Raw genomic sequence first — 22,535 nt, 5'->3', positions numbered from 1 at the left:
ACTCTGGAGACAACTAATTGCTTTCCCCCATAGATTTTTCCGAGGACAGCGTTAGTGCACCACCTTGTTTTGCACCTTCTGAGCACATCACCGCTTCCCCCACATAAGCCACTTCTCCCCAAAATCCAGCCAGTGACCTATACACCCCTGTCTGGGTGGCTCCTGACATAATTAGTCAATAATAAAAAGGTACTGGGGACATGCAGACTGCTCGAACTTGTTCCTGCCACCTCCAGCTGGGATAACCCTGTGAAAAGCTACTCCTGCTTCTCAACAGGAAACATAAATATAAATTGCAACTTTGGTAACTCAAAAGTAACTCCAGGTGCTCCTGTGCTGTCTGGCTGCTCAGTCAGCACCGCAGCTTCCAGGACATACTCATGGCACAGCCAGGCTTGGGACAGTAAGAAACCAGCAGATATTTACCTCCTGCGCTCCTCTGCTGATGCAGAACATCATCCCGTTGGTTTCCAGGACATATTCTCCCAGGACCAGCACACTCTTGCATCTTTCAGCATCTAAATGCGCACAGGGATGTCTAAAGTTTTCCAAGGACAGCCTTCAGTTGCTGCTAGCTTCCACCAAAGAGCTGCCCAGATCAAATCCGAACAGTCCCTAAATTATTTAGAGCTTAATGATTACACCTGGGTCATTTGGAATGACTCATTTGTAGTGTCTTCAGTTTGAGGCAGAGGCATGCGGGAGCGATTAATTACCCCATTTGTGCAGGTCCTGTCTAGACTAGGAAACTGAGGTGTGTCCAGAAGACGAGGGACATGTGGCCAGACAGGGTTTCACACAGGGCTCTCTAGCAGACAAACTCTTCACCCTTTAAGGCAACAGGATGGAGCATCACTTGACAGGGCAAGGGATTTCCCCATTTAATAGGGGGACCATGCGCAACCACCCAGATTCTCACCCCAGCGTGTGTGGTTCATCCCACGCTTCAGGACACGTGGGAACGACACTGGTTTGATCACTACGGCACACATGTACCGGTCCCAAAGCAACGGGACCAGCTCTGGGAAAGCCGGTATCGGCAGAACTGCCCCGTCACCACGATGTGAGGATGACAAACGCCGCTGACGCAAGGGATCGTTACCTGATAGTGAGCAGAATCACAAGGAGCACAAACAAGAGGTCAGGCTGAACCTGAGGGGGAGGCTTTACTTGTTCTGTTCCACAGTTGGGACAGTGTGAGCTGTTCAAGATCAAGCGAGGGCAGCCGCTTGACCAGCACAGCCGTGTCCTCCTCTTCACCACCTTACCAGACACAAGCTGACCTCCCTCTAACAGCTTTGAGGCCATTTATCCCCTTGGCAATGTGAGAATAAGTGCTGGAACTTCATCATGAGTGTCACATGAATGCCACCATGTGTGGGCTTTCTTTGTCCCAATGGTTATGTCCTGCATTTCACATCGTCCCATCCTGCAGAAAGGGCTTAGTACCAATAATAGAAAAAATGTGGAAACCCCAAGATCAGAGCTGCTGTGACTCGGGGCACCCATCAGAGCCAGCTCTGCCATCCCTCAGGCACAGGCAGGGCACATTGGAGTGCACTGGTGCCGCTCCACAGCACACAAGCTGCAAGAGAAACCTTTTCCTCCACGTTTGCCAAGCCTCATCCCTCAGCTGATGACTCCACACACTGTAAAGCTCCTGTGAACTCTCGCCCAGGGGATAGCGTGGACACTGACATGTAAGGACAGGTTTGCTAAGTGCTGTTTACAGGAAAGGCCTCGAGTTTTCGGCTGGTAGGGACAGGCAGAGGCATCCTCTCAAATTTCAGGGAAGGATCTGACCTGAAGGCAGGACAGGACTGCGCCAAGCGACGGGAGGGACGGCATTTCACCCCGACTCCCCCCCTCATCACACCCAGAGCCCTTATCAGCAAGTGGGTCTCCTCCTCCACAGGCCATTTCTGCATGTCACAACCACCTCTGACACCCAAAACAAGGGTGCCAGTGCACCCAGGCAGGGATGGTTGCTCAGGGGACCCAAGCGCCACAAAACCTTCAGCAGGAGCCCAGAGGGAGGGTGCGGATCCACCACAGGCTCCGCCAGCAGCAGAGCCAGTTTAAGAGGTTCCTACCCCACCTCGTGTCCCTATCTCACACTGTCACCTCTCCAGTCTCACCACATTTGCTGGTGAGGCACTTAGCACCCTAGCACTGACAACGATTTGGATTAGACACCCCCCTGCCAACTTTCATCTAAGGTGTGAGCCACAGCGCCCCGAGGCAGCACGCACCTCAGGGGGGAACAGGCTTCTGAGACCTAACAGAGGGAGTGAGAGAACCTCTTAAACCAGCTCTGCAACACCAGTAATCTTAATTCGGAACCACACCCTGAAGATAAAGACGGCAGCAGAGCGACCATGAGGGGCAGAATTTGTCATTAGGGCAGTGGCAGCCACTCCAAAGCATCCAAAGCTGCTGCCCTTCACTCCTTATCCTGAAAGCATACAGCACTTGAGTGATGTGTTAATCCCAACTTGTAATTCATGCAGTCTTGCTAGTCCTAGCTCACAGTAAAAGCCTGGCAAAATAAGCCCCGGGACAGAAGATAAGATTTCCTCATGCTTCCAAGACCCAGGAATATTCGATGGCTCCCCTGCAGAAGGACGGGCAGACGCCAGCCCTGCGTCCTGCTGAAGAACCTTCAGCACACTTGCACAGATCTGGATGGGTTAAGTGGCTTTGTGTGCGGTAAAGACTGGAGTAAGAGAGAAATCCCTCCTCAGTGAAGCACCACACACACCCCTCACCTCCAGCACGCCAAGCATGTCTTCATAATAAAGTGTTGGCTCAAACAGTCCCTCCAGTAGCCTTTTCCAGAGATGGACAAGCCAGCTTGCCCAACCAAAGCACCACCAGGAGATTCCTTCCCTGCTGACGATCCCACACAGATCTAACCTTACCAAAAAAATCAAGTTACAAACATGCAACAGTTTCTCCTCTCTAGCTCCACAACCTTTTCTGTAAGGAAACCAGACAGCCTGAAGCAGGCAGAGTGTCTGAGCATCGCAGAACCAGACCGACTCAACATCTTGTTCTTCAGAGCTGCTCATGTGGCCATTCCTGCTTTCAAAAAGTCCAGGTGCCAGCGCGGCCGTGGGCTCCTCGTGGAGAGCTCAGTGTGACATGGGCTGGGTGCGACCACTCAGTGACAGTCAGCGGGGGATTCACCAGTCTCAAAGAGGGGCCATTGGCATTGTTAGTGCCAGGGCTGGACTGTCACTCAGGCCGAGGGACACAATAGAGCATTTCAGCTCCTCGATTAAGGCTCTGCAAAACACACGTCTACAGCTTATAAATCCGACATATCAAACCAATCCCCCAAGTGCTGCCTCATTATAGAGCCGAGGAGCAGAAACATATACGCAGAATTAGCAGAAAACTACTCTGCAGTGCCTCAAGTCCCATTTTCCACTACTCATGGTGCAGGGAGGCCCAGATGAATTTTTGGGTGAGGAACATGGATACTCTTAGTCCACAGGCTGCCTTTCCCTACCTGTGTCAGCCTCACCAGGACACAGCTTTGTCCAGAATTTGTTTTGGATGGGTGCAAACATCCTCCCAACGACACCCCTGCATCCAGACCAACTCATCCCTATCTTTATCACCTCGGGAGTCGTGGATGTAGAACCTGAGCTAGGAAGCGAGCACAGTTAGAGCAGCGCAACCCACCCAATGTAAACGTCATTATGCTACACAGGGATGTGTGAACTGGCGGAGAATTCTTGTAGGAGTGCGGCTACATCTGAAGCAAAGATTCATTTCTCCTCAAAAAGCAGATCTATCACCAAATACTGACAAATCCATTCAGAAAACATACACAGATCAGATTTTTATTGAACCAGAGGAAGGTAATAGTATTGCTCACTGGAGAAAGTAACATGAAACACTCAAGACTTTCTTCACATCCCGATGGAAGGTGGCCTGGTTGTAAGGCCAAGGTGACAAGCCAAAAGATGCTGTTGGTGTAATTACCCTCGCACGCCAGATAACAATCTTCTCCTGCCATCTTTTGCCACTGGTACCATCACACCATGCTACTTGCCCATGCAATTAATTCAGCTCCTTCACCACTATAAGCTATTCTGGTCAAGGCTGTTTCGCTGGTAGAACTACTATCACACTTGGATTGTTTTGTGGGTTTTTTAAAACATATTTATTCTTATAAATGTATCTTTTTACATCTCATATCCACATGGATCCCCAGTCACACACAAGAAACACAGCTTACAGCAGCAGAAACATACTGTACTATCTACCTGTTTCCCTATCTAGAAGTTTTAACATAGACATATTAAAACCAGCTTCCAAGACCAAAGCACACGTAGGAGTAGGATAATCAAACAAGTCCCATTCAGCACTTTCGTCTTACTGGTTAATTCACCTGTGATTCCTTATTCTGCAAGGGCCAGAAGCACTAAGAGGACAGCTCCCCACACGCATCTTGAAAAAAATAATAAACTTTTAAAGGTCCTTCAACACTGACACAGCAAAACAAAGCAATGAGGTGGAAGCTCCCAGGAAGAGCGAAGCAGGAGGCACAAACTAAACCTCACCTACCACACCGGGGTTTTGCCTCCTCCTCTCGGCTGCAGACACAACATGCGGACAGAGAAGCCCAGGTGAGCTGCATCCTCTGCTCGCTGCCCATGTGCCTTCCCAAGCCCCTTACGCATGCAGCTCATCCGCGTGCAGCCATTTATCCAGCTTAGCACATCCCGCTGGAGCCCAGGCCACCGACACTATGACAGCAACTGTTCCCAACAACTTTTATTTGTGAGATTATAAGCATTTTTAAATGGGTATGATCCTGGCCGCTAGTCCCCTTCATCTGTCATATCGTTATCCAGTCATTTTGGGTTACTTCTGGTCAAAGTGTAGCGGAGATGGTAGTTTAACCAAAATTTGAAGCTGGCGTTGCCTCCAAGAGAAGCTGTCCTGTAACCCTGGCTGCTGGCTATAGAAATGGTCGCTCTCCAGTCACACCAGTACCTTGAGCTGCACAGTTGTGGGAACAAGCGCGTCAGGATGAGGGAGGAGGTGGGACTGCTGCTTTTGGCGTTGCCAAATCAAAGCGTTCACCAAAGCACATGAGGAAAACTAGTCATCTTGAAGGGCCCATAGATGTGTTACAGTTTGGGTGGGTGTTTTTTTTTGTAAGTACACCCTCAAAAAAGAGAAAAGATTAAAAACTACTTAAAAATCAGAGTCATTTCAGGTTCCCAAAATGGGCTAAGGTGGCTCACTATAAATGTATAGATGCCTGTCAACAAATCAACTAGTACAATTCTCTCCGCAAAAAGTAAATGTGCAATGGACACCAAGAAAAGGAGCATGTTTTCAGGTGTCTGGACAAAGCACAATCTCTGCATCACGCTCCTCTCCACAGGGGCCAGTGCTGGAATAACCATTTTTACCCTCACTAGAGGATTTCTGTCCCCAGGCCACCTACAAGGGATGTGCTGGCTACAACTCACCAGCACCCTGACCTGCGGTCAAGCACCTTTTCTGTGGCCAAGCACCCAGCAGCAACAAAAAAAGCAAAAAGAACTGCTCGCTCTTGAGGGCAAAGCTTAACGCCACGCTGCCTTCCACCCAATGATTTCAGAGTATTAACGGATAAGGATTTACCTTTACAGACAGCACCTTGAAGGTGAGGGTACAAGTACTGCTGCTCCATCACAGCTTCAGCTATCACAGAGCTGACACGGGACCTTCTCAGGGGGCTTATACAGGCTTCAAAACAATGTGAAACCTGCAGGAGACAAAGCAACTTCCCTCCTTCCCCAGGATCATCATCATCTTGGACTCTCAGCTGCTCCCAAACTGCTCCCAGTTACAGCCCAACTCCCAGCCCGGCGGCTTCACGCAGTCCTTTGAACAGCAGCGCAAACATCAGACAAGCCAGAGCTCCCGACAGGGCCTAACTAAGGCCCGGCTTTTGGAACAGCTCCCTCCGAAAGAAAACACCAGGAGAAGACACGTGCACATGTGCACAAGTACATTTGAGCTTGAAGCCGAAGCTGGTTTTCTCAGATTTCGCAGCACACTCAAATCAAGTCCAGGCCAATGTAACAGTAACACAGAGTATTTCAGCTTCTCCGCTTGTTAGAAACACAACACGGAGAAAACCCGTCATGCCAGAAACTACATCAACATTTCATCTTTCTATCCAGCAGCTTCTCAAAGCATCTCACCCAGTCTCAGCCTCTGGTTGGAAGAGGCTCTTCCAGAATTCAATAGCCAAGTGCCCTTCATTAGGGCCAACTTTGTGACACAAACAGGAGCCACAAAGCCATCTAACCCCCCGCCAGCTGAGACAACGCCTCTGAGCAGACTGCAGCGACCCACCACAACACTTTATTTGGGTAGTTTAAACTTGTTGCTGGTAAAAGTCTTTTCTTTCTTCAGTTGCAACTGAACCAAGAACAGAATATGATTGTTTAGGGCCAGTACTGACCAGTCTTTGGCTGTAACGGATCCTTTCTTCCTCTGGCTCCATCTCCGACTCTTCTGAAGAGAGCGAGAAGGACACTCCAGGACTGCTGTCGTCGTCCTCTTCGTCCTTTGAAGTCAGAGGGAAATAGTGAAGCAGGGTACACAGACACAGGACACCTACACCTCTCGTTTCTTTGCTCATTTTAAGGCCGATTCCATATCACTGTGCAGGGGTAAGCGAACACAGTGGATGAGCCCACCTCTACTTCTAACGCTCCCATTCTAACTTTAGGCATGACCCAGGGTAAATGACTTTACCAGCTGTTCTGTAACACGACATGAGCTGCAGATCTCAGATGAGGAAAGAGCCTCTTGCTCTGCTCTACTACCCGCAAAAGCAGCAGCTCAGTTGGCCCACACCAGGATAGGAAACAGGCAAAGTGCTGTCAAACACTCTGCTTTTCCCAGAGTACATTATGCGTTAGAGAACCAGCTCCTCCAAACAACACGGTTGCCACCCTCTGGATATCCTGTGGCACTCGGGAGACGCTAAACAGGTACAGAACATCTCCCACAACCAGGGAAGGGCGTGGGGGATCCCTCCTACCTACAGCACTTAGGCACAGCTCAGGTAGGGGACTAACTCTTGTCTTCACGCTCAGATCTCAAAATCTGCCACCTTGTGAAACCACGAAATAACATGGGAGAGCCTCCCAAGGTGTCAGATGGCACCTCAACTTTTTTTTTCTTTTTTTTTTTCTTTAAAGGAACAGAATGAAACCAAAGTCTACATCTATCTCAGCTCTTAATTCCCGCACTAAACCTTCGGTGACGGGATCCGCCGCCCCGTGCAGTGTTACAGAACCGCTACCACAGCGTGGGGAGAACTTGCCCCATCCTGCTCTTCCCCGACCCTCCGAGGCACGGTTTGACAGCAGAGCGTTCCGAGTCCCACTCATACCTCCCCATCCCTGCGCCCGGACCGGCCTCCCCAGCCCAGCTAAGCCAGCCTAAGCACTTTCCCCACACTTGTTAAACTGTTGATAAACAGCGGCACAGCCGGAGCGCAACACACCGGCCGAGCGGCCCGCTCGCAACCCCCGCTGCCCCCGAGCGGGACGCACCCCCGGCCCGGCCGGTCCCTGCCCCAAGCCACCCCCGCGGGCTCGCCCCCCCGTCCCCGCCCGGCGCAGGAGGGAGCAGCCCCCGGCCGGCAGAACAAAGCGGCGGCGGGGGAAGCCCTGTGCCGGCGCTCAGGACGTCAGTCCCCGGGGGAGCTGTCACCGGCATCTCCGCCCCCGGGAGCCGCCCGCCCCGCCGCCCCCTGCCCAACAACTTCCCGGCCCGGCGGCCTCCCGGGGGCCGCAGAGAAAGGGAGACCCGCCCGCACCCTCCCGGCCGGGGCAGCGGCCCCGCCGCCCGCGGCGCGACCCGGCCCCTCCGCGGGGGGGACTCGGGGAAACTTCAGGGTCGGCCGAGGGTGGCGGGTCGGTGCCGGGCCCCCCCCCGCCCCTCTGCGAGTGGCTCACCAGGTCTCTCCTGCGCCTTTGTCCTCTTCTAGCGCCGAGACGGGGGGAAACAGAACAGACGGAGGAGGAACCCCCGGGTCAGGCAGCGATCGCGCCCCGGGCCCGGGCCCGGCCCGCCGGCCGCGCCGCCCCGAGCACCCCCGGCCCCGCCGCCCGCCCCTCCGCGCCCCGCCGCCCCCGGCGCGGCCACTGCGGCGAGTGGGCGCTGACAGCGCCGCCGGCCGCCCCGGGCCTCCGCTCGCTCCCGCGGGCCCCGCTCCCCGGCCCGGCGCCGCGTCCGCCCGGCGCCGCGTTCCCCCCCGCCAAACCGCGGACCCGGCGCCACCCCCCGCCCGGGCCGAGTGGCCAGGCCGCCGCCGGCCCCGCCGCTCCCCGCCGTGCCGTGCCTCGCCGCCGCCGACCCGTCGCCCCCCCCCGGCCGGGACGCGGTTCCCCTCCTCACACAGGAGCCGCCGCCGCCATTTTGAACCCGTCAGAGTCTCACATACACACTGACTCGGCCGCCGCACTGCGCCTGCGCCGCCCGCAACCTCCCCTGACCCCCCCGCCGCCTCCCCCGCCGCCCGCACTGCGCATGCGCCGCCGCTTCCCCCCTTCCCCTCCGCCCGGCCCCGCTCCGGCGCCGGGGCACCGCGCGGGGGCGCGCACGCAGCGCAGAGGCCACGCCCCGCCGGGGCGGGAGCGAGCGCGCAAGTGCGGCTGGCCCCGCCCATCTGCCTCGGACCCCCCCCCCCCCCATCGTTCGTGCGCCCGGGGACCGGGACGGGACGGGTCCCCGCGGGGACGCGCGTACTACGCGTGTGTGAATATATATGTGTGCGTATATGCGCGCACACACTGACATCTGCATAGATGAACGCGCATATGCGTATGTATACGTGCAGGCGTGCCAACACAGGCAGAGGGACGCTCACGGCCCACACACACGTATACAGGCACGCCTATATACATACAACACACCTGTATACATACAGCACACATGCATACGCACCTATATACATGCAGCACACCTGCATATGCACCTATATACATCCAGCACACCTGCATATGCACCCATATACATACAGCACACCCGCATATGCACCTATATATGTGCAGCGCACATGCATGTGCACCTGTATACCTGCAGCACACATGCATATGCACTATATACATGCAGCACACATGCATGTGCACCTGTACACCTGCAGCACACATGCATATGCACTATATACATGCAGCACACATGCACCTATATACACGCATATGCATGTCCCAGCCATAAGGCAGGAGGGGGCCCATTCCCAGAGGCTGCCTGGCCACAGGTGACACAACCCCGTCCCCCCCGGTGCCGTGCGGGTCTGTCCCAGCCTGCAAGGACCACGTGGGGACCACGCCATGGTGACATGTGTTCAGCTTTAATGACAGGATTGCACCCAGATGACCCCGTGTGGCCCCTCTTGCGCTGGCCTGCCAGCGGGAAGGGGACCCCCTTCCCCAAAAAATCAGTTCTCTGCTCCCAGACCCGCCTGCCCGCGGCGCTCGGTGCGGGCGGAGGACGCTCGGACGCTGGGTGCCGTGGTGGGACGTGCTGGCACCCCATGGCAACAGTCCTTGGGACCGGCTTGCGGGGACAGCAGCGTGGCAGCGGTGGTGGCCGGGAGCTGAGCGCTGTCCCGAGCCGGGGGGACAGCAGCAGAGCCCAGGGCTGGGGGCTCAGCTGAGCACGCAGCCCCTCCTGGGTCGCCTCCCGCGCTGGCTCCGGCGGGCGGCACCGAGGGCGGCGCTGCAGGCCACCGCAAAGATGTCCACGACGTTCTCCTGGTACCTGGCTGAGCACTCCAAGTAGGACACGGCGTGGACCTGCCGGGCCATGGCCTCTCCCTGGGGGGAGACACAGGGTCAGACCCCCCGGGGACCCTGGCTCCCCCACCACCCTGTGCTCAGGGACATCCCCAGCCTGATGGGGGGTGGCACTTGCCTGCTGGTAGGAGATGGGCTCCAGGTGTCCCTCCCGCAGCTTCTGCAGCACCTCCCGGTCCCGCCGCAGGTCTGTCTTGCAGCCCACCAGCAGCACCGGGACACCCCTGCAGAAGTGGTTCACCTCCGGGTACCACTGCGGGGGGACACATGTCACTTGGGGGACAGGGACATGGGCCGGGCAGCAGCCCCAGCTCCATGCCATCTCCCACCGAGGACACACGGGGCTGGGACAGTCCTGCCACCTCCTATGGTGAGGACACGTGGGGCTGGGACAGCCCCCCCGGGGCTGCGTTACCTTAGTTAGGATGTTGTCAAAAGTGTTGGGGCTGGTGACATCGAAGCAGATGAGGACAACGTTGGTGTCCGAGTAGGACAGCGGGCGAAGCCTGTCGTAGTCTTCCTGTCCTGACGGGTGGAGAAGCCAACCATTACACACCAGTTCCCCACTGGGATGGGTCCCCCCCAGCCTGGGACCATGTCTGTCCCCTCAGCTTTGGGGCACCTTGTGGCTCTGGGGACAGAAAGGCATCACTGCTGAGAGTGACAGCCTTAGGGACAGTGGCTGGCTGGCTGTGAGTTAACCCTTTATCTCCCATGGTCTCCTATGGGGACACCCCCCCAAAGGTATGACCCACAGGCGTGTGACACCCCGAAACCCCCAGGCTGGAGGGAGGGGGGGTATGACTGCCTGCCCTGTCCCCTGCTGTCCCACCTGCCGTGTCCCAGAGGTGGATCTTCACAGGTTTGCCGCCAACCTGGAGGGAGGCCGTGTACTTCTCGAACACAGTGGGGACGTACACCTGGCAGGGGACAAGAGGGGGACATGGGGTAGGTCCCACCCACCCGTGGGCAGCGGTGGGGGGGACCCCCACGGAGCTCTGTGTGCCCAGGACAGGGCACAGGGAGGTACCCGGGGTTGGGAAAGGGAAACGGGGCGGGGGGTGGCAGGAGATGGTGGTGCCACCTGGGGATGCTCCTTGTTCCCCACAGCCCTGGGACTGTGCCCCCCAGCCCAGGGCAGCACCGAGCCTCAGGCAGGCAGGATGCCCCGGTGCGACCTGGGGGGGCCTGGAGGGGGGTTCTGGGGTCTCTGTCGGGGTTCCCCTCCCTGCACTCCCCGGGTCCCCTATGTGCCCTCGCTGCGGGGCAGACCCGACCCCACGTGACCCCCCAGGAGAGGCAGAGGTGCCCGACCGCCCACCGAGGGGGGCTGCCCTGGACCCCCATCAGCCCCAGGCTTGGCCACCCCCTCCCCCAGCTCTCCCCGACCCCATGACCTGCTGCCAATGGCCCTGCTGCCGCCGCTGTGCCCGTCCCGTCCCCGCCTTGCCGCCGTTCCCGAGAGCCCCCCCCACCGCGACCGGCTCCCACCGTGGCTGAGCTCGCAGGGTTCAGGGAGGACAGTACCTTGGGGAAGTCACCTCTGGCAAAGGCCACCAGCAGCGACGTCTTCCCGCAGCCCCCGTCCCCCACCACGACAGCCTTGACGTCCGCCACGGGGGCTCCTGGGCTCGCCCCCCCCCGCTCCCGCTGCATGGGGGCGGCCGGCGGGACCACGGAGCCTGCGTGGCCTCGGTGGGGACAGGGACGGGGACAGGGCGACCGGCGGCACCCGCCTGGCCCAGGGTGCGGCCCCCACCCGCCCGCCGGACCCGCCCGCGGCGCCGCTCGGAGCTGGGCGCCCACACGTGTACGGGCGGCCTCGCACGCACCCGCCGCCTCGCACACGCGTGGGGCTGCTCGCCGTGCGTGTCCGGGGTCCTGCTACACGGCTGGTACTCGCCGTGCTCCCCTCTGCTCCCCGCATGCGTGTGCGACGCTCCCCCCGCGCCTGCCCGCACACGGGCGCAGCTGCTTGGTGCACACAAGGGGCTGCCTGTTGCACACTCACATACAGGCGCTTGAGACTGTATTCCACGCGTGCAGCGCCTTTGCACACACACGCACCTTCTTGCATGCCCAGCTTCTCCTTGCACACATCCATGCAAATTCTCTTGCACATATGCACATATGCACATGTACACACATGTATATACGCACACATGCACATGTTCACACATGCATGTTTGCACATCTGCCCCCACACACCTGCAGCTCCTTCCTACACCCATCTGCACATTCCCATCCTCGTGTGTGCAAACACACGCGTGTGCCCTGACTGCTGCAGGTGGGGGCCCTCCCCGACACCCCAGCCCCCTCCATGCTGGGTTTTATTGCCCCAAGCATGGGAGGCAAAGTCCAGGGTGGAGGGAGGCGCAGGGGGGTGACTCACAGCCCTGGCTCCCCCCACCAGTGCCACCCGTTCCGTCACAGCGGGTGACGTGCCGTGCCCAGCCCTGCTGGGCCGTGCCATGCCATGCTGAGCCGTGCCTTGCCGGAAAACTCTGTACCTGGCACCAGGCACGGGCAGACTCCGTCATTTCCCGGTGACTCTAACGTGCTGTTAGGGATGGGTTGCAAGACCCCACTTTCCTTGGGGACATGCCAACCCAGTGCTGTTCCTGACATGGAGCCCACATTGACCCCCCTTTATTACCCACCATGATCCTTGCCCCCCTCCCCTGGGACAGGGAACCCTGTGGCCCCGCTCTAGGAGGTGGGAGCTGCTCAGACACGAGGGATTTGGGATGTGGGGTGTTTCTGGGTGGTGGCCGGGCTCAGGGAGCCCTGTGAATGGGTGCCCCATCCTGCCGGCTCCCTCAGCCCTGCCATGGGTGCTCCAGCCGCCCAGGTGAGCCACGCAGGGGTGTTAGCAGTCCTAGCAGCAATTAGCCAGGTTAATGAGCTGAAGAAGCAGTTTTCTGCCCTTGCTGGAGGAGCAGAGGACACCCGGGGCTGGGGGGTGCTTTGCCGGCCGTCTGGCCATGTCCCCCCACCAATACCTGGGGACCAGCGGTTGAAGGGGACATGGATGGTGGCCAGTGCCGCTCTGGGCCATGTCCCCCACATTCCAGCTTGGAGGTCCCCAAAACGCCCTCCTCTCTGGTCAGTGCCCTCCTCTGCCACCCCAAGACCCCTATGGGGGCGGATGGGTGCTTCTGTTATCGGGGTGCAGGGAATGATGGGGGGGTCATATGTGCCATTCCCTGCTAACCCCCCAAGCCCTGTGGCTGCCTCATCTCCTGTTCTCCTGCCACCAGCCCCGCTGGCTCCTCGATGGGTACCAGCCAGTCCAGGAGGGCACCGCAGCCCCCAGACCAGCCGGGTCAACCCGAACCAACAGCTCAAACACCAAATTCCCACCCAGACCTGACGCACGACATGGATGGAGGAGAAATGGCCAGCGATTCCCATGCTGAGAGTCTGGAAGGCAAATATGCACATTAATGAACAATTTCAGAAGGATGCCAGCATCAGGGCAGGGTGAAAGGAGGAGACTGGAGCAAAATAAAACAATTAGGAAGGTGGTAATTACCAGTCTAATGAGATATCAAGTTGAATCCTAAAAGCATCAGGATTCTTTCACAGCAAAGATGTAGCTCCTACAGTATTCATCCTCTGGAGTATTCTCCTGGGCAAAGCATTTCCTTTCCCGCAAGACCAAACAGAAATTTGACAGGAGAGGCTCCGTGATGCAGCCTGTGGCTCTGAAGCTGCCCAGCGCTCTCTCACCACCTGACCCATGATCTTGCAGAAACGCCCCAAAGAGCCGCTGTGTTTGGAGAGACGGGCTGCTCGAGCCTTCTGAGGACGCGGAGACCCCAGTTCTCCTCGGCTGGGGAGATCGTGGTGAGGAGGGGCTGGAAGACGCGCGGCAGGTTGCCCTCTGCCTGCTGCCTGGCAAGGTAGGGGGTCGGGACCGCGGCTCAGCCTGGGGGGGCTGCTTACGTCTCCCCGCAGCTCCCCACAGCCCCTCTCACCACTCCCACATGCATCCTTCCCATCTCTCCTCTGCACTCACCCCCCAGCCCGTCACTGGTGAGGCAGTTGCCTCCCCAACCCACCTGTCACCCCCCTGTCCCCAACCCCGTCACTTCACCAGGATCCCTCACCCAGACACGTCTTCTTGCTCTTGGGGTCCCACTAACTCCCTGTCCACTCTGATCGCAGCTGGGGACCGCGTCCCACCTCCCGCCATGGAGGTGAACCAGACATCCCCACCTCCCACATCACCCGTGCCAGGGACTGTTAGAGAAGACTCCTGCAGGATGGAGGTCACCGACATGGCCATAGACGGTGTCACGGTGCTCATCTGCCTCTGCGGGCTGGTGGGGAATGGAGCCGTCCTCTGGCTCCTCGGCTTCCGCATCCGCAGGAACCCCATCACCGTCTACGTCCTCAACCTGGCCATGGCCGACTTCACCTTCCTCCTCTTCATGGTCACCTCATCCCTCCTCTACATCATGGAGAACGTCTCCTGCTCCACTCTTTTGTCCTTGAAGTACAAGAGGTCACTTTTCCTGCTCTCGCTGTTCTCCTACAACATGGGCATGTATCTCCTGACGGCCATCAGCATTGAGAGGTGCATGTCCATCCTCTGCCCGCTCTGGTACCGCTGCCGTCGTCCCCAGCACTTGTCAGTCACGGTGTGTGTCCTGCTCTGGTCCCTCTCCATCACTGTCATTGCTGCAGTGACATCTCTCTGCCTGTTGTACGACTACGAGCACTGTCGGGTGGCTCTCATCTCCATGTACATCCTCAACTTCCTCATCTTTGCTCCACCCATGGTCATTTCCAAAGTGATCCTGTTCATTAAGGTCCTGTGTAGCTCCAAGCGGCGTCAACCCAAGAGGCTCTACATTGTTATCTTCCTCACTGTCCTCTTTTTTCTCATCCTTGGGGTTCCCCTCAGCATCTGGAATTTCCTGCAGCAGTTCAGCTACACGTTTGTGCCCTCCCAGGCTGTTTTCCTGCTCGCCTGCATCAACAGCAGCATCAACCCCTTCATCTACTTCTTGGTGGGCAGCTGCCAGAGGCATTGCTCCTTGGTGTCCCCCCAGGTCGCCTTCCAGAGGGTCTTTGAAGAGACGGGGGTCACCACAACCTGCAGCTAAGAGGCCACTGGAGTCACACCAGCTGTGCTGCCCACCCTGGCTTCATGCTCAGCTTCCACCCTTGCTGCAAGCTGGGCCCACAGGTCACCTTCTTGTGGTTGTGTGTTAGGATGCATCCCACCCCTTATCCCATCTTGTCCCCATCCCCAACCCTTATCCCATCCCCATCCCTTATCCCACCATGTCCCCATCCCCATCCTTCATCCCATCTTGTCCTCATCCCCAACCCTTATCCCATCCTCATCCCTTATCCCACCATGTCCCCATCCCCATCCTTCATCGCATCTTGTCCTCATCCCCAACCCTTATCCCATCCTCATCCCTTATCCCACCGTGTCTCCATCCCCATCTTCATCCTTCATCCCACCTTGTCCCCATCCCTTATCCCAACCCCATCCCTGATCCCACCTTGTCTCCATCCCCATCTGTTATCCCATCTTGTCCCCATTCCCATCCGTTATCCCATCTTGTCCCCATCCCCAGCCCTTATCCCATCCCCATCCCACCGTGTCCCCCTCCCCATGTTCATCCTCCACCCCATTTGTACGCATCCCTGCTTCCATCCCACCGCTGTCCCGCCCCGTCCCTCGGGCCGCTTCCCGGCTCGGAGCGCAGATCTCCGGGCTTTGCTGCCCTCCAGCGAGGGCAGAGCAGCCGGGAGCTCTGCACACCCCCCCGGACCCCTCTGCCCCCGGCGAAGCGGCTCTCCGGGGCTCGGTGCCCGGCGGCCCCGCTCCTGCGCCCCCGCTAACGCCTCCGCTCCTCCCGCCGGGCTGCACCGCCCGTCCCGGCCGCGGCCCCGCTCCTCCTGCCCCAATAAACGCCACTGGTTCCACCCGCCGCCTCTCGTTCCTCTCCGGGCGCTGGCGGGGGGCGGTGAGGGGGGGCTGGGACATCGGGAGGCTGCAACATAGCAGGGTGAACCTCTCCCACTCCGCGGAGTGGGGGTGTCCCCGAGAAACAGCCCCCCAAAACCTTATGGGGTGACTCGGAGTGACAAGCCCATAGGGAGTCACTGGAGCATCAGGCGTGGGGCTGGCTGGGCGGGGTGGGAGGTGGTGGGGCTGCAAGGCGGGTGCGGGACATGGAGGGGTTGGTATGAGGGGTGTGGGAAGGTCTGGGATGTGGTGGGGCTGGTGGGACATGGTGGGACATGGTGGGACGTGGAGGGGCTGGTTGGGGGACGTCACAGGGAGGAGAGTGATGCCCATGGAGCCCATGGTGACAAACAGGGGTGGCACTCTGCTCCTGAAAGGTGTTAGCCGGGCTGGGAGCCACAACTCCCCCTCTTCTTGCTGCTGCACCATCCCAACCTGCTGAAGAAAGAAAAATACTCCATCCTGCTGAAGCCAGTGGGGAGGAAAAATTTCAGAAGGAAGAGTACTTTACACTTAGACCTGGCTTAAAAAAACAATAATAATAAAATCTCTGAGGAGATATTTGTTGTGACACTAATAAACCAGCCTGGGGGCACTGCCGTACCCCTGCGCCCATCTGGGTGTGCCGGCGCAGCCCCAGCTGCGGGCACTTGGCATCGGTTTTACTCTGAAGAGCACAAACCATGTTTGTGTCTCCACCCGCACCCCGAGCCAGCAGCGGGACCCGGGCGAAAGCAGCGAGTGCTGACACACGGACCCAGGGCAGCTGTATATTTATTAAATGATGCTGTTTATTGACATCAGGCAGCAGTAGGATACAGGAACTGGGTACCAGTGGGATACAGAACTGGGTACTGGTGGGATACAGGAACCAGGTACTGGTGGGATACAGGAACAAGGTACCAGTGGGGTATAGGAACCGGGTACCGGTGGGATACAGGAACTGGGTACCAGTGGGAGAGGAGGGCGGTGGGGCCTCGGCTGGGGTCTTCCCGCTGCCATTGCTGGGGATGGGAGGGGAGCAGAGCTCAGGGAGGCTGCACAGGCTGGGACACAGGATGCGGACAAGGGGTTAGGGCACCAAATGGGTTTTGCCCCCACACTGTACATGAGTCAGAGTTTCCCAAAGGCAATGCTCATCCTGAAAAGCTGGTGGGAACACGGTCCTCTGGGGCATGTTGCCCTTGGGGAAGAGTGTTGCAGGACTTTGGGTGGGGTGGCAGGGGGCAGAAAGCTGAGCGTGAACACAAATTCCCTCCCGACATCGACCTTGGCGAGGCCCCTGCTCTCCTATTCCGCAGGGTGCAGAATTACACCACAAGAGGGTAACAACAAGGAAAATACTGCAGAAAATGTATTCATCCGGCTGCTCAAGGAATCCCTCAGCCATCGTCCCAGGGGCATTAAGCACTGGAAAGGATTCAACAGGCTGGGGCCAGCGTGTCCATCGTTGTGTCACTGCTGAATGTCATGTTGTCTGCCGGCTCTTCAAAGACCCTCTGGAAGGCGATCTGGGGGGACACCAAGGAGCAATGCCTCTGGCAGCTCCCCACCGAGAAGTAGATGAAGGGGTTGATGCTGCTGTTGATGCAGGCGAGCAGGAAAACAGCCTGGGAGGGCACAAACGTGTAGCTGAACTGCTGCAGGAAATTCCAGATGCTGAGGGGAAGAGCGAAGAGGAGGAAGAAGAGGACGGTGAGGAAGATAACGATGTAGAGCCTCTTGGGTTGGTGCTGCTGGGAGCTACACTGGACCTTAATGAGGAGGATTGTGCTGGAAATGACCATGGGTGGTGCAAAGACGACGAAGTTGAGGATGTACATGGAGATGAGAGCCACCCGACAGTGCTCGTAGTCGTACAACAGGCAGAGAGATGTCACTGCAGCAATGACAGTGATGGAGAGGGACCAGAGCAGGACACACACCATGGCTGACAAGCGCTGGGGATGGCGGATGCTGTAGCAGAAGATGGACATGCACCTCTCAATGCTGATGGCCGTCAGGAGATACAGGCCCGTGTTGTAGGAGAACAGTGAGAACAGGAAAAGTGACCTCTTGTACTTCAAGGACAAAAGAGTGGAGCAGGAGATGTTCTCTGTCACGTAGAGGAGGGATGAGGTGAGCATGGAGAGGAGGAAGATGAAGTCAGCAATGGCCAAGTTGAAGATGTAGACGGTGATGGGGTTCCTGCGGATGCGGAAGCTGAGGAACCAGAGGGCGGCCCCATTCCCCACCAGCCCGCAGAGGCAGATGAGCACCGTGACACCATCTATGGCCATGTCGGTTACGTCCATCCTGCACGGGTCATCTCCATCGGTGGTCAGCGTGGGTGCTGTGGGATTTGGCGACATGTGGTTCGCCTCCATGGATGGATGCTGGGCGGGCGGTGGGATGTGGCCCCTGGCTGTGGTCAGAGGGGACGTGGAGTTAGATGCTTGGAGAAGCTGGTGCTGAGCCATGCGAGCTGGGAAGGCACCAGTGGAAGGCAAGCAGGACATGGTGGGGAGGGGTGGACATGGTGGGGGGAGAAGGAGGTGGGAGGCAAGGAAGGCGGGGGTTCACCAGGAGGTGTGGAAGGCAAGTGGGGAGAGAACCTGGGGAGAGGGTGGGGGGAACGTAGCTGCTGGCAGTGGATGCTGGAGGAGAGGAAGGTGAGGTGAGGATGAAGAAGAACATTGCACTTAACTGTTAGCGCTGCTGAAGCAGAAGGCGAGGGCTGGCTCTCCAGCTGGGCTCGGGCAGATCAGCGTCAGTGTCTTGGCTTCTCACACTTCCATGATCCTCCCAGGACGATTGAATGAAGAAAAATGCCCCCAGGTCACCAGGATGTCCCTGCTCCCGTCCCACAGCTCCTCTCTGCGCCCCGTTCCCGGTGCAGTGGGGTCGCAGGGGAGTCGGGAATGGTTTTGTAACCGCAGCTACGTCACAGCTCCGCTTCCTTGTTTTTATTTATCTTAATCTTTTCTTTTTGCCAGACAGGAAGTGGCTTTTGCCAGAAGCTCCACAAGCAGCACTTTGTGAATGGCTCTTCATCTATTCCTGATTGGAAACACTCATCTCCGGTCAATGACCCGCTCCCCGGCTGCCTGCCATTTCCTGGAAGTTTTCTGCTGTTCTTAGTTTCTTCTCTGCCCATCTCAGGGCTTCCCGGACCTCAACATTCTCAAACCTCAATATCCCAAACCTCAGCATTCCCAAACCTCAATATCCCAAACCTCAGCATTCCCAAACCTCAACATCCCCAAACCTCAGCATCCCCAAACCTCAGCATCCCCAAACCCCAGCATCCCCTGACCTCAGCATCCCTGGACCTCAGCATCCCTGGACCTCAGCATCCTTGGACATCAGCATCCTCTGATTTCAGCATCCCTGGACCTCAACATCCCCAAACCTCAGCATCCCCAAACCTCAACATCCCTGGACCTCAGCATCCCTGGACCTCAGCATCCCCTGACCTCAGCATCCCTGGACCTCAGCATCCTTGGACATCAGCATCCTCTGATTTCAGCATCCCTGGACCTCAGTATCCTTAAACTTCAGCATATCCAAACCTCAGCATCCCCAGCGGGGCATCTCTCCCCCATCATCAGAGCGCAATGCTGGTGATGTCGGTGCTACTGGTGGTACCTGTGGTGCTGCACACAGGCAGGGCAGCTGAAAACACCCCTTTCTTTTCAAATCAGTACAAGGAGTTAATAAAGAAATGGCCTTTTTTTTTTATTTCCAGTGAAGTGAAGCAGACGGAGATATTAGTCTGGCCATGATAGGAACCTGTTTTCCGCCTCTTCTTTTTGTTTTGTTTTGCTATAGGGAAAGGAAGAAAGCCATTTACTCTTATTTAACCTCTTCCACAGAAATGGCACCATCTGCCCCACAGTCTGTCCCATCGCTGCCGGCAGTGGGAAGGATGATTCATCTGAAGATGGGACAGCCCATGCCCGGTTCATCCAGAAAGGGGAATTTTCCTTGTCATAAACTTCTTGCCATGAAGGACAGCTCAGCGTGGAAAAGCACATACCGTAATTAGCCTTTCACCGAGTTCCCAAAAGACAGCAAAATTAAATCTGAATATCACAACCTGCGACTGCGTTTAACGTGCTCTTACACCTCAGAGAAAAATCCTTTGTGTAAAACAACAAACCTTCTCATTTTGTGCGATTGAAGTCAATTTAAAATTACCAGCATTACATTTTCTGAGCTCGCAGGAACGGTTCCCCCCTCTCGCGACTTAGAGGGTTTGGATTTTTGTCGCCCCCCTGTGCAAATGCTTAAGGATCCACGCCATTTCTTTTCAATCACGGCTGTGCCATGCATGTGAACTAAAGGATTATTAGCCAAAGAAAACATCAGGGGAGGAGCCACCCAGGAGCCTCCGTTATCGCTCTCATATCAGAAAGCACCTTCTCTCCTAGCAGCGCAGACGCTGGTTCTCGCAGGGGCAGAGATGCCTCGTTAGCGCTGACCGGTAAGAAGATTTTGCAGCTGACATAGAGTTTTTTCCCAGATGTCTATTTTTATCTGAGGAAAACAGGCCTGCAGCGGGCAGCATCACCCCTCGGTTGGCACAGAAGGGTTTTCAGCTTTTGGCTGAGATCGGTTCGTGCTACATCGCTGCAAATGGACCAGGAGCACCCCGCGGTTTTCTCAACCGGCACATCTCCCCATCAATTCCTGCCCGGCGCTGGGGGCTCCTCATGGCAGAGGGTTCACATGGTCAAGATTCACACCCTGGGGGAAGCCAAAACAGAAGCAGAATTGTGTTTGGATAAGTTTTAGTGAGAAAAACGCCTGAGAAGTGAGAGCTGTTGGGATGCAGTCGTGCCATTCGTGGCTATGGATGCTGCCATAGGTCTTTACCAGGAGGAGGAGGATGGATGGTGAAGGACACCCTGCAGCTGCAGGAGCCGGGAGGCAGCACCTGAGTGCCGATTCACATCGCCTGAAGGTGGATTAAAGAAGCACAGGGTCATTATTTCCCCTTGGTCCATGGAAATCTGACTGAAGAGCAGCTTTGGAAGCAACAGGGAGATGGAGCTGCAGAGTGACTGCATCGCATTTAACACAGCCTGTTACCGGGATGGAACATTTTTAGCTCATCCTAACATGGCTTTAGCATTAAAAAGATATTTTTTGGGTTGATTTTTGCAGCCTGGTTTGGAAACATCCCACTGGACCGGGCCCTGAGCAACCTGATGCAGGTGAAGATGTCCCTGCTCATGGAAGGGGTGGCACTGGATGGGCTTTGACGGTCCCTTCCAACCCCAAATATTCTATAATTCTGTGTCCTTGAGGCTCTATGATTCAATGATTGCCCGTGGCCCTGCAGCCGGTGACCGTTCCCAGCCAGCACAGCACATTTTTCCACCGGGTGGGGGCTTCCCGAAGGATTCTGCACTGGGACGTCCCGTCCCGCCCTCCAGGACCGGAGCAGATCCCGGGAATGCGCCCGGGGGGAGTTCGGAGCAATCCGGCCCAAAGTGCTTGTGCTGGGGAGGACATTTGGGGCAAAGGCGGCGAGAGAGCTGGAGACAGCGCGGTAATTATTGCAAGCTTCGTCAGCGGGTTATTCACTTGGACACTTTAAAGCTCATCATCTTGAACTTATCTTAGGCTACTTAAATAATCCTGGGTCAAAGGATTTCCCTTTGTTATCAACCATCTATTTTTGTTGCAACCCCGTTAGAACAGTTTATAATTTTGCTCTAATTTCCTGTAATTGCACGGGTTCTTTTCGATTGCTGGATGGGTGATAAGGCGATGGGAAATCAGCGTCTCGGCTCGAGCCCTCGCGGCAGCTGCAGGCAGAGGAATGCCGGTTAATTAACTGCAGCTCACCCATGTGTTCCTGTGGTTTGGTGAGCTGTCCAGCTGGCCCTGGATGCGGCAGAGACAGTACGAGACTGTCTCCAACTCTGCTTTCTGCTTTTTAAAAACAAATTATTATTATTTATTATTTCCTGGAATCATAGCGATCTAAAAGGGGGTATGAGGCAAATCAGATACTCCAGGCTTAATTCAAAACTGTTTGTTTCTGAATATTGTCCCTTTCACCCCGCATTTACCATAGAGAGAACAAGCTTAAACATCTAAAATGATGCCAAAAAGGCGCCTTTAGGGACAATGACATGAGGGAACATGTCACCTTTGTCCCCAGCACGACTGTCACCATATTGGTAGGGGTTATTAACCCACCCAACCAGGTGTGCAACCGCTTGACAGGAGGTGACTTCCCCAAGAACAGCTGTCGACATTATTTATCACATTAATACTAATAACAACTATTACTTATTATTTACTTCTTGCTTAATTTATCTATTTTTCTTTGTATTTGCTATTTATATTTATTATTTGCTCGTTATGAATTGTTACTTATGGTTTATAATTTATTATTTACTATTTATCCACTTATATACTATTTATGATCTGACTCGATAATCTTGACGGTTTCTTCCAATGAAAATGATTCTATAATTCTGTGATTCTTTGATTCTATGATTCTATCTACCATCTACAGTCTATTATTTACCATCTACAGCTTATCATTTGGTGGCATATATTATTTACTCTTTGTTATTTATTTATCACATTAAGATCATTTAACATGTAACAAATCTCTGATGTTATTTACAAACAACTGGAAAACGTAACCAAATAGCTGCCGGCTGCACTTATGCTTATGAGTCCTACTACTCTCTCCTTTAATTGGATTTGGTGTT

The 22,535-nt window shown here is 56.1% G+C and overlaps 4 protein-coding genes across 6 annotated transcripts in view; 1 reads left to right on the top strand and 3 right to left on the bottom strand.

The window, feature by feature from the left end:
* The window catches only part of KDM2A (lysine demethylase 2A), a 41,737-nt gene extending 33,251 nt beyond the window's left edge, over nucleotides 1-8,486 (bottom strand). For 2 of the 3 annotated variants that reach the window (XM_080344863.1, XM_080344865.1), the window contains exons 1-3: nucleotides 8,428-8,486; nucleotides 7,986-8,013; nucleotides 6,479-6,583 (exon numbers count right to left, since the gene is read on the bottom strand). In XM_080344863.1, coding sequence (XP_080200989.1) covers nucleotides 6,479-6,583; nucleotides 7,986-8,013; nucleotides 8,428-8,447 — 153 coding nt within the window. In that variant the 5' untranslated portion in view covers nucleotides 8,448-8,486. Of the gene's footprint in view, nucleotides 1-6,478; nucleotides 6,832-7,985; nucleotides 8,014-8,427 lie in introns of those variants that run through there. The other variant, XM_080344864.1, reaches the window with a different exon arrangement.
* Nucleotides 8,487-9,680: 1,194 nt separating this feature from the next.
* RHOD (ras homolog family member D) lies at nucleotides 9,681-11,483 on the bottom strand (the record flags this gene model as incomplete). The annotated part of the gene is made up of 5 exons (XM_080346004.1): nucleotides 9,681-9,848; nucleotides 9,946-10,080; nucleotides 10,243-10,352; nucleotides 10,660-10,747; nucleotides 11,355-11,483. The coding sequence occupies 5 exons, from the start codon at nucleotides 11,481-11,483 to the stop codon at nucleotides 9,681-9,683; spliced, it is 630 nt and encodes a 209-aa protein (XP_080202130.1).
* A 2,540-nt stretch (nucleotides 11,484-14,023) lies between these two features.
* LOC308041290 (mas-related G-protein coupled receptor member H-like) lies at nucleotides 14,024-14,941 on the top strand (the record flags this gene model as incomplete). The annotated part of the gene is made up of 1 exon (XM_080345866.1): nucleotides 14,024-14,941. One exon carries the CDS (start codon nucleotides 14,024-14,026, stop codon nucleotides 14,939-14,941), a length of 918 nt encoding a protein of 305 aa, XP_080201992.1.
* Nucleotides 14,942-17,240: 2,299 nt separating this feature from the next.
* LOC308041225 (mas-related G-protein coupled receptor member H-like) lies at nucleotides 17,241-18,185 on the bottom strand (the record flags this gene model as incomplete). Its single annotated transcript, XM_080345765.1, has 1 exon — nucleotides 17,241-18,185. The coding sequence occupies one exon, from the start codon at nucleotides 18,183-18,185 to the stop codon at nucleotides 17,241-17,243; it is 945 nt and encodes a 314-aa protein (XP_080201891.1).
* Between the last annotated feature and the right edge of the window lie 4,350 nt (nucleotides 18,186-22,535).

The sequence above is a fragment of the Nesoenas mayeri genome (assembly GCF_963082525.1).
Source record: "Nesoenas mayeri genome assembly, chromosome: 5".
Taxonomy (NCBI): Eukaryota; Metazoa; Chordata; class Aves; order Columbiformes; family Columbidae; genus Nesoenas; species Nesoenas mayeri.
The sequence above is the reverse complement of the archived record's forward strand: the minus strand, read 5'-3'. Positions and strand labels throughout refer to the sequence as shown.